At 36.9% G+C, this 12,112-nt stretch overlaps 1 protein-coding gene across 1 annotated transcript in view; it reads left to right on the top strand.

Moving 5' to 3' along the window:
* Positions 1-5,299: 5,299 nt before the first annotated feature.
* LOC124161542 (actin-binding protein IPP-like) overlaps positions 5,300-12,112 on the top strand; it is a 60,795-nt gene continuing 53,982 nt past the window's right edge. The window contains exons 1-3 of the mRNA XM_046537913.1: positions 5,300-6,349; positions 6,437-7,175; positions 11,368-11,529. Coding sequence (XP_046393869.1) covers positions 6,462-7,175; positions 11,368-11,529 — 876 coding nt within the window. The 5' untranslated portion in view covers positions 5,300-6,349; positions 6,437-6,461. The remainder of the gene's footprint in view (positions 6,350-6,436; positions 7,176-11,367; positions 11,530-12,112) is intronic.

Below are 12,112 nucleotides of genomic sequence, written 5' to 3'. Positions count from 1 at the left end.
TGTAGAAAATCTTATCAATAACCAATCGTAAATTAAGAAAATTTTATCCACAATTTTTAAACGTATTGTTCATATTGTAAATGTGTAATTATTGTCATGGCCTCATATGCAGTTGAATATAGCCCAAGAGAACTGGATATCGCTTCACAGTGTTTACACTCCAGTCAGTCAAGGTCAAACAGGAGAGGAATGGAGTAGTGGAAGTGAATGTATTGGGTGAAGTGAAAGCAGAAGCGTAGGCAGTTGAGATCACATGAGTCACTCGCAAACAGTCAGGCACTTGCCAGCTAGACAGTTTGCTAGAGTATATGGAGCAGTGGGAATTCAAGTGTTTACATACATTGCGATTATCGCTGCTAAAAAGATCTGTGGTCTGGTGAAGAAAGCTCTCAATGAGCCAATGAAGCAATGTTAAGCAATTTAAAATATCTGACTATTTGAAAAAATATCAATATATAGCTTGATTTTGTAGTAATGAACATTGTCAGAAAAAAAAGTTAAATTTTGGATTATCTAAGTTTTCTGATTATTTGTATTGCTTCTTATCATTAGCCCTGATGGTTGGGAATTTACACATGTAAATTTCTGAACAACTATTTCCTATTTTCCCAACAAATTTCCTATTCAATGGCAATGTCTTTTTTTTGGCATGCATATGTATCTGTTGGGTTTTTGATGAATATTTTGCTGACTATCTTGTCAGCATTTTGAGATTGAAGGTGAAAGTGTTCCGTTCTTGCCTTGTTTGTGTGCTGGTGGTAGTCAGGATACTGCGCACATTGATTGACCCCAATAAGTCTCTTCCATGATAAGTGGTGTGGTTGAGTGTCCTCTGTTGAAATAGGTGGCTCATTTTATGAATTTCTATACCTCCCTGATCTGTCAAGGGAAGTACCAGCTCTCTTTCACTAAAAAGCTTTGTCTTGTCAAAATTCAATAATGCCCAGTTCTGACCTTTGGTGTTTGGCAGTTGTGGAGAGGTGGACAGGGATGCCGACTTACAAAAAATATTGGGGGGGCCCAAACCGGGGATCTTGTACCGGGAAATTTTATAAGTTGTGAATTTTAAGTTTTTAAGAACTTTAAAAGATTCATATGATCCACATTGGAACCCTGATAACTCGAATCTCAATATCTGGACACTCGGGGGAAAATTGACAAGCCTGACACATTTTTTCCTCACACCTATAACAAATTTTTGAGGGGGCTCGAGCCCCCTCAGGCCCCATGAAGTTGGCTCTATTGGAGGTGGAACTGCTGTACTGTGCCTAAACATGCCATGAGCATGATACATCTCCTGTAACCTGAAGAAACTGACTGTATAGTCAGCAAAATAGTTGTCTGAAAACCAAGAGACTCACATGCTCACCCAATAAATGGAGACATCATCTAGTCAACTCCAGCAAAATCTGTGAGCTAACATTAGATAGGTGCAAGGACCCCTGTCCCCTTGGATGGGCTTGGTGAAAATCCTGGCTACAACAGTCTTTATAAATCTATTTTCTACTTGTTATCCATTATAAAAGGTGATGAAGTTGGCTTAACAGCAAGGAAAATTATTGTTGTCCATAAAAATGCATCAAAGATACCAAAATCTTCACAAACAATTACCACATAGCTATCTGCCTCATCTCCATAAATTTAGTTATCCGATAGATTTCCATTGCCATTTATAAGTTTCCCATTAACAGGTTTATTTTTATGGATTTTCTTTCATCCTTTTTATGAACCTGGGTATGATTATTTGAAGGTTCAATGCTGGCTAATTAATCTATGCTTATTTCCTACAATCTTCCTTCTTTAAGTGTTATTGACACTCTTTATGCTTAATGGCAAAAGTTATGCTCTCTCTATGAGTTTACACTCTCTACACAGTAATTAAATAAATTGATGACTTTGTCTATTTCACAACTCACATTTTTACTTAAATACTTTCTTAGTTACCACCTCAACTGGTATCAACTCTTAAAAATGACACAGGTGTTGTATCCAGTTGATGTTGTACCTATTAGATAGCGTAGAGTAGACTAAGTTAATATGTATGTATTTTTCCTTGAATTAATTCCACAGAGGTAGCTCGTTCACATACGATGAGCATATAATACTCAGTCCTTTAAAGATACCAAAACTCTGCTTGGGGACATGATATCATGATAGCTTAATTGGTTTGAGCTATTAATGCAAACTCTGGGACCTTGTTTCAATTCAAGATCATAGACTTTGGTGATCCAGTAGAAGTAATCTGTGCAATTTCATGCCATCCTGGTCCAAGTTCATAATAGTTTTTCCCCTAAAATTTTACTTTATTAATCTGTGGAGTGTTTCATTGAGGAGAGGTATTTTTTTCATGTTTGGTAACGGACCTTTTACTTTTTCGGTAGTGTTTTGAAATCTGTTGGCAGGGTGTGATTTTGTAAAGGCCTGTTTACACGATACATTAACACGTACGAGTTAATGTACGTTTGCGTGAATGATTTTTTGTGGACCGGAACGGAACATGTACGAATGCATGAACCAAATTAGAACAGGTTCTATTTTCTGTGCATGCATTCGCACAAGTTGGGTGGTTACACGGTGCATTTTGGCGTTCACTCTCGCGTTCATACATTTAGACATTAACCCGTACGTGTTAATGTACCGTGTAAACAGGCCTTAAGAGATAATAGATGTAATGATGCCGCTCACTCTTCCTGGTTTAGGGCCTCATTTCTACATGCTTCTGAGCGTTGAAATGTGGGATTCTTAAATTGTGCTTGGTGTTAAATTCTAACTGTCAGCCCATCGTGTCTGTATTTGCATTGGAACGCTGTAAAATTTACCTGCATCCATCACAACTTTGATGGTTATCAAAATTTGGCAAGAGATGGCCGGGGATGAAGAGGTTCCCAGTCAACACAACAATTATGGCCACAGTATGGCCGAACTGTGGTTTACCTGTGGCAACTATGGCTATGGCTAGCCACAGCTTGCCATACTATGGCCAGACTGTGGTTGCCCTGTGGCAAGCCATAGTGTGGCTTGCCAAACACATATGCAACTATGGCCACACTTTGGAAAGCCACAGCTGCCACAGATGATAAAGTTTGTTTACGGTTGCTATAGATGCAGACTTGTTGATGAGTTATCAAAATGAGAGTTGGTTGATTTCATTGATATAAAGAAAGTGTGTTAAAGAAAGAATATTAAGTATTATAGGCTTCTACATTATTCATTGATTTAATCTATTTCGGCGTCTTTCCGTGAGTACTGTGATGTTGAAATGTGGGGAAGATTAGATAGACTACCGTAAATGTTGTAATGACTTAATATGTGATTTTACCTGTTACAGATTGGTCCATAAGCCTAGCTAAAATAACTTGAGGTGGATGTGTAACATGTTATTGTCTCAAATCCAAGGCAATATTGTAATACTAGCTTATCTGTTCTATTGTAATACTATTTATATTATCCTACTCCACGTACTAATATCTACCAGAAATCATTTCTGATAAGGGGATCAAAATTCTGGAATTCTCTCCCTGAGGATCTTAGACAGAGGGGCTCCATCCATGCTTTTAAAATTAAATTGTACATGGATTTACTCAGTGGAGAGCTAAAATAAACTCCCACGAAAATACAGCCTATTATGTATCATTATTATGTATTATGTACTATTGCCCAATATTCCGTCTGCCTATGATGTCAAATTTCAATCCTTGTTACGTGTTATTTCTTTTTTTTATAGATGCGTATCAAACAACTTTACTTGACATTTTTCATGAACTTTTGCTTTGATGAGCCATTTTTTGTAAATTGTGTTTTTTGCTCCAAGGGTTTTTTCCCAGAGCATAATAAATATCTATTCTATTCTATCTGCAATGTTGTTATGTTTTTTTAGTGGCTAACCTAGGCGATCATTAATTGTTATATTCTGTTATTCATGGTTAATTTACTGCAATAATAAAGTATTTACAAACATCATTTACTGAGTAGGAACTTTTATTTGCATTTACCTTTCTGATACTCTATATCGCAAAGTGCTACTTGGGGTATGGGGTGCCAACCAGAGGGCATTTTATTGTATTTATTATTTAAATTGATGGTAAATTAAAATTTTTGGTTCGCATCTAATTTTCCAAAAAATCATTATTTTTACATTGATGGGCATAGCTAGGATTGAAGGAGGCATAATAATACTATTAAAAAGGAATTATTATATGTATAAATATTAATATATTAGTGGTGGAGCATTGTGGCTAGCCAAAATGTGGCCATAGTGTGGCTATCCACACTAAAGCCACATTATGGCTAGCCACACTGTGGCCACAGTGTGGCCGGGGGTCAAAACCATTATGGCGCCATAATGGCAACCCACTATGGCCACAATGCCTTGCCACAGTGTGGCCACAGTATGGCCACACTGTGGCCATAATTGTTGTGTTGACTGGGTTGTGGTGTAAGTTTTAAGATTATAAGATATTTAGAGCAACTTCTATTGGAAATAATGAATTCATGATGAAATTGTTGGCATAATTAATATGAGTGGGGGTAAATTATGTGTTTCTGCTAATTTGCAGAGCTATAGTTGCATCTTTTATTAGCGTTGGACCCTTTAATGACCGCAATGAAGACACCTGAGCGAGATTTTCCGAGGAATATACGCATGCTTTCAAAATACCAATAGAATATCGACAGGATATGGAAACTGAGAGTTCGCTTCTACGACGTTGAGATTTCCCTTGGAAAATTTCGCGCGCTTGGTGTATATTTTTCAGTCACTGTCTTCTCTCACGATATAAAATAAAACATAGTAATTACCGACAAGTTACATTTTTGATCCTTTTTCTATTCAAGGTCGTTGACCTGTCAAGCTTCGTGCCCGAATACGCTGTAACAGTAATAATGATTATTTGGAAAAAAAATTATTTTTAAAATTATATATCTTCCGAGGAATAATTATACTATTCAAATCAAGTTCGTAGCGTTAAATTAAAAATTTTTGAAAGGGATCTTTCAAAAACGGAAACCCTGGGTAATATTCTGGGTCAAAAAGCTAATTGTGTCCGTAGCAGAAGCATTTTTTGGCATTACGTAAACAGTATTTATTTTGACGTGAGTCATTTTCCGTTCTGGTAGATGTCCTCCCATATGCAGCATCAGCTGTTCATGCAGGCCATTGCGAAATCAGCTGTTTCGATCGAACATAATTTTGTTTGTTGATACATCAGGACTTCAGATCAATTGAAAGCAAACTTAGAATAATGGTTGGGTGATTCTGCTAGCCATCCTCAGCTCCATTACTAAGTAAGTGACTGATAAATGAGGTTTTATCCTCCAATTCGATGTAAATTTTTACGATCCGTGGATGTTATGATTTGGTTCTATATCTATGGCCACTGCTCATTGGCATAATTTTGTTTGGCGTAAAATGGCATATTGGTTTCGATTGTTGTGTTTAGCTGTAACATTCCACGTACTTTTTTGTCCGTGATGGAATTTTTAAGTTTGAATGTCATAAATGCTCAATATTGAGTTTCAATGCTGCATTGCCAACTATAATAGTGCATTCAAGAGATGAACATAATCTTACTCTCCTCTGACACATATTCTATTCTGGCAGTGTAAGCCAATGAACGCTTTGAAAAATTCGGATGATTATTTTGAGGATGCACTTAATGGCGAAGTATTATAATTTTTAACTAGAATATTTAAATTAATTGAACATAACTCACATTGTTTTCCATTCAAATATTTTCAATATGGTGTGAGAATACCTTGGAAACTCCAATTAATTCCTTCCAAATGTTATTTTTGCTTGGAGATTAATTCTTATTCGGTTACGGAAATAATTCTAGTCGAAGAACTTAAAATGTGCGCATCAGCCATCCGAAATTTCCACGTATTTTTTCTTGAAAAACATAGAATTGAAAGAATTGTTCATGTTTTTAAAACTTATAATCCCTCAAGGCCTAAACTTCAGTTCACCCGATGGCTTTATTACGACTGCCATTAAACTTAACTCGAATTTCAACGCTTGCCAATTAGATTAAATTTTCGTGATCCAACTTTCACAATGCACATGACCGAGCAAAGTTTTTGGTGGGGAGAGTATATCTTTTTTATTCCCTAACTTGTTTGGCGGTGGAAAAGATGAATTATTATGAACGTCATAATTAACTTTTCTTTTTGCATGATTTTGTATTCTCTTCCAAGAAAACCATTTTTTTTGCGATTTCAGTTACCCGTTAATTAATCATTGAAGTTGCGACGGATATCCGATTGTAGTATACAGTATAAATTTTTGTTTATTAGAAATTTTGAGACTCGTCCTATTTATTGCCTTAATTTTGTGTGAATTTATCTAAATCAGGTAAGTGCCAACTGTCTGAGCAATTTTCATATGATGTAACGTGTATTATTTTGTTACTACCATGGGTGGAGTATTTGATATCGAAAGCTGACCAGGGGTTGGTGAGAAGAGGATGACAATGAAGCCCGAGGAGTTAGGTGATGGCACTTGCGAGTGTCCGATGGAGAGTGACGACCGGAGTTCAACACAACAACACGGTGCCACAACCTCTCAGACGTCTGGCCAGGCAGAAACCTCTGCAGTGGAAGATTGGAAGCAAAGTGGGCCCGAGGAATCTTCTTGTGATGAGTTTGGAAGGAGTTTGAATACCCCTGGTGGGGTTGGTGATGTCAAAGTAGGAGATTTGAGTGAGGGTCCATGCCCTGAAGTGGGAGGGTGTGGAACTCCTCACGCTGTGGCTTCTGCAGGTTCTGTGGCTGGCGACAGTTCAGGCTGCCAGCTGCCGCAGGCGGAGGCAGATGGCACCAGTGCAATGGAGACGTCATGCCATCTGGGCGAGGGAGAAACCTTTGGTGACGATGCCAAAGGAGTAGGTATTTCAGGTGGTGTCCAGGAGCTGGGCGTGGAAGACTCCCAGAGCCCAGAATTGCCTGGGAAGAGTGACTCTACTGGTGCATTGGGATGCACTAGTGACAGCAGTGTGGAGAAACACCGAAAGAGTGATGTGGACAGCGGGTCGTCCAAAGATGCTGCTGCCGATGTTGTCCAAGAAACCAGTTCAGTATTCTCGTCGAGTGAGGCGAATTCTTCCTTTGCATCTAGTGAGCCGTCTACCAGCAGTCCTGGGTCGAGCCACTCTGGTGCAAAATTGTCTTTGGATTATAAAGTGAGTGCATTAGACATAAATTCGTATTTTGAATTTCAGTTAATGGAAATTATTTATCCAACTTTCTTTATGGACCGGGGATGATAGAGTGAACTGTGAGAAATAACTCTTTTGCTGAGGTTTTGTTATGCCTTGATTACATTTTTACCATTGTGGAACGGATGAGTTTTTTTTAAAAGAACGTTATTTTTTGACATGGAAACTTCCTTGAACTATGATTGCATCCAATAGCACCCTTTTTAACTTCTAAATCTTGGCTGCTATCACATTATTGCAGTGACCTAATACCATCACTCTCTGTAATCATTTCTACCTGCAAATTCTAGGAATATAGTATTTATTGTTTAGAAGGGTTTATGTTTTTATATATTCTTTGATATATCCTTGTAAATTTTATTTTTCTGTCATTTGAATTTTGCATAGGATAAGTGTAGCCAAGCTTATCCAACATTTTTCCTGGGTAAGGTTTGTTTTATGTCTTTGAACTTTTTCATATTCTATTATTTTTAACTCATTACCTTTGTTCTGTAAGTAGTAAATTAGTGGATATTCTTTTGTTTGTATTCACATGTTCACTACTAATACCACCTAATTCATTCCAAGAAACCAAGTCAATTGGCTTTTATACACAGATGGATTAAAGTCGTTATTTCAGGGGAGTTCGTTGCATTTCCCTGTGCCTGGAGCCTGTTATAATGGTAATAATAATTATTTATTTGTCCAGCGATTTGTTTTGCATACAAACACTGGACACGTAAAGAGTACATTAATGTGCATACTTATAGGTCCTCAATGGAGAAGAAAACATTCCTTTTAAATATTGAACTAGTTTACACTTGATCAATTCGTATTTCTTTATTGCAATAGGCAACTTATTGTAGAGTGTGAGACCCATATTTTTTTATCCTAGTGCAGCATGCCTAGTTCTGCAATATGTTTGGTGCAGCTTTGTAGCATTCCAGATATGGCACCCAAAATAGCATTCATTCCTGTCTTAGCTGTTATTATTGAGCTTGACATGGATGATTTTAACATGATATATATGTACATGGAAGAACCAAGGAACGAAATTTTTTTAAGGAGAGGGCAACATGGCAAATTGAAAGGTGCATTGCCCATAAGTCAAAGTAATCTTTTCTGTATTTAAAATATGACACTGGGCTTTGGTGAGGAATCCCAGAAAAGAACACTGTAAATTACATAGTAAAATTCACCAAAATAAACAGACTATAACTCATCAGCATAAACCAAATGCCAAATAGATCTGATAAGGGAACACACAGAACTCAGTTTATTCCGTAACTTAAATTGTAAATATGACTCTCCCAAGATACCTTTTCTTGTTGGAAAACATATTCAAGAGTACCATTTACTGACATTTTTTGGGGGCAGTCGTCCCCCCTCTCATTACCTGGTAATCTTCCCCTGTTATAACAACAGGATACTTCTCACATATGCGTGAACCAAATAAGAACAATTTTTATTTTCCAATCACGCATTCGCACAAGTTGGGTGGTTACACGGTGCATTTTTATTTTCATTAACACAATTATATATTTTGACATTAACTTGTACGTGTTAATGAGTTGTGTAACCAGGGCTTCAGAGAGGTATGGGATAAGCATCACACACCAGACACTGCATGTGTCCATTTTTGTAGTCAATAGTTTTCCAGCATTGCAGCTGGTTTCTTCAGATGGATCAATCAAGTGCAGAGAGACAGAGAGTCAAATGTCTTTTAGACACATCAGGCAAGGCAGGAAACTTCTCATTGGTCTGTCTATCCTGGCCTTTTTCTTTTTCTGCCGAGCCAGTTTGAGCACTCTTAGAAAGACTGTCGATACCATCACTCTGCTCTTCATCAACCCGAAGAGGCCAGCTGTGCAATGCCGGCCAAATTGTAGTCTACATTGATGAATGGTGCATCAATGTAGACTACAGTTTGGCTGGCATTGCAGAGCTGCCCTCATCATGTGTGTCAATGCATATCCTGTTAACCTTTTTGCTGAATCTTCACCACACCACGAAAGCCTTCATAACGACCTAAACTATTCATTCATCTTCTTATGCATTATTGATTTGATGGTCATCATCAGAGCCGTTGATTTATATGTAACTGGGAAACTGTCTTATGTTTTGCTTTTCATTCTAAAAATGAATTCTCTGAGCTATTTTTGGTTCAGTATTTCTCCAAGACTGATTTTTGGTCCCTACCAAAATGACACTCATCTAAGACTGTTTATTGCTGTTGTCCCTGTACCAAGTGTTTTGTTGGTGTTACTGGAAAACCTTGAATGCTCAGGGAATTTAGGTCTTCTGGATTAATTCTGGGAAACCCCTGTTAAAAAGTTCCCATGGAATCATCCCTATTGGATATCCTAATAGGGAAACTTGCCTATAGGGACTATCCCTTACGGGATCATAATAAATCCATAAAATGGTACGAACAGGTCAAAAATTGTGAGTACATAATATCAATTCCAAGAAATCAGTATGTTTTGAATACCTAAGTGCCAAAATTTCTCTGGTACATAGTATGAAATTAATTCTTAGTTATAATGGTGATTTATCATTTATTGAATCAAAATTATGGTGTACAAGTATTCCCTATTAGGTATTACCCTTGCATATAAGAACTTAGCATTCCCCTTAGAGCCCTATTGTGAGAGCATTAATATCCTATTATGGAGCTGTCCATTGACAAGACAATCCCTATTGGGACTCCTCTTTATAATGACTTAGCATGTACCGTTAAAGACCTAAGACCTGGACTTAAATTCATCACTACTGTTTATGTGCAGTAGTAGTTACAGCAGAAGTTGCCTTACCAGCAAGAATCAGTAGCACATACATACATGAAGGGTGATACTGGGTGTCGATTGTAAGTGTAATATCTACCGTGGTGATACTGGTATAGGATCCTAATCTTTGACTCTAGTTGTGAATTTGGGAATGTCTTAGACTCCTGGCTACATAATAATTTTGACTCGTAAAAGTTAATGTGAGAATTCATGAAATTTTTTTCTGGACCGGAGTGGAGCATGTACAAATGAATGAACCAAAATAGAGCAGGTTCTATTTTCTGTTCATGGGTTTACTCAAGTTAGGTGGTAACACTGTGCAATACACATTTGAAAAAATGTACACATTAATGCAGTAATGTATAGTGTAACGAGAACTTTTTAGGCTCTTGTGCTAAGACTTATGTTGGCATTGAGAGACATGAAAATATTGTTCATAGTAATGGGGTATTAAGGAAGTTGGTGGGGAAAATATTGGAAAGTGATATTTTTACTAATGAGATATACCCTCGAGATACTCTAATATCTTTAGGATGTCAACAGAGTACATATGTACTCATATTGAAATATCATGTATAAAATTGATCCTGTATTAATATGCATCCCTGTTAATGACCTGCAGTGTTGCTTGCAAAGAAATATCCCCCGGTTCCTCACCAGATAGAAGTAAACCCGGTGATCACCTTCACATTTTATTGAGACCTAAGGAAATCTCATACCTATCACATGAAAGAAAAATACAATATTTCTCTCTTTTTTGCTTGTCACTTACTAGTCAGGCTTTGATTGTTTTGTCTTTGCATAAAAAATATAAGTACAGTATAAAATATAATTAATTTGGCACGCCTTTAATGGCTTACATCAGCGTTTCCCAACCAGTGGGTCGCGGTGTGGCTCTTGAAAATGTACCAAATTTAACTGATTCACCAGATAATTTTAATTTTATGTATGTGTCATCTTTATTATTTTTTTAACATAAAAAATCTTGGTGCAATGCTTGCCTGTTACATTGAAACGAAAACAATAGCGTATATAAATGTATATAAATACCAATTAAGTGTACAATATGCATTCATACGTATTTGTATGTGTGTGTGTTATCATGGGTGGGATAGGGGTGGGTCGCAAAAATGGAAAAAATTAAAAGGTGGGTCGCTAGGCATAAAGGGTTGGGAACCACTGGCTTACGTTATATGAGCTTCCAAGCTTCTATCAAGCCAAACAGTTTAATATTTCAAAATTCTGAAATACCTTGGAAAGCTATTATTAGTAAATGTACTTTAACCTTGACTGAAAACTTATGTTAAAATTAAAAATATGTCTTTCCTGCGGAATGTAAGGGTCATTTAATTGACACTTATTCCAAATTTCAATTTTACCTCTGAATTAAGAATGAAGCTATTGTGCTCAAATGTAACCCAAAGAAAAGCAAAGCAATGATGTCTATACGCCGCCAGCATTCAGACAAGGTCATGCGCAACCTGGATCAGATGAGGAAGGAGAACTTACTGTGTGACGTGGAATTAGAAGCTGCAGGAGGAAAGATATTCAAGGTTGGTAAACTCAGTTTCTCTCAAATGAGTCTAATTTTAATTTTCTGCTTAACCCTCTCAGTGCTTATCTTCTTCCAATGGTACTAGTGGAAATTACTGAGGGAAATTTACTATATGGTAGCACATTAGAAAAAAAAATTATGAAGCTATTTTTTATATATTCTTATGCATCTTTTTTTTATTAATCACTCTGAACTAGTTCATAATTATAAATAAATGTGAAACTTGTGATGTAGCTGAATCATCCAAAATAAGTGGGCCATGAAAAATTACAGAAATAGATAAACAGGACCAGAAAAGCGTGGGAGAAATATTTGTATCATCAAAAGAGAAGGGATTGTGGATGAAGAAGTCAACATTTGAACTCTAAGAATGCAAAGTTGCTCTCAGGAAAAGATTAAAAATTGTATGGGTGTACAGAAGCATAGTATAGCTTAATGGAAGCATTTACTAGGGTTACATTCAGGAAGACCTGTGGGGCAAAAAGAAACTTAGAAACGTTGAAAAATGCACAGGCATGAATGTGGGTAAAAGGCAGTGAGGAAGGGCTCAGGTAGGTCTAAGTGTAAATCAGAAAACAAAC

This window comes from Ischnura elegans, chromosome 6 (genome assembly GCF_921293095.1).
Source record: "Ischnura elegans chromosome 6, ioIscEleg1.1, whole genome shotgun sequence".
In the NCBI taxonomy this organism is placed as follows: domain Eukaryota; kingdom Metazoa; phylum Arthropoda; class Insecta; order Odonata; family Coenagrionidae; genus Ischnura; species Ischnura elegans.
Note: the sequence above shows the minus strand (reverse complement) of the source record. Positions and strands in the feature narration are given on the sequence as shown.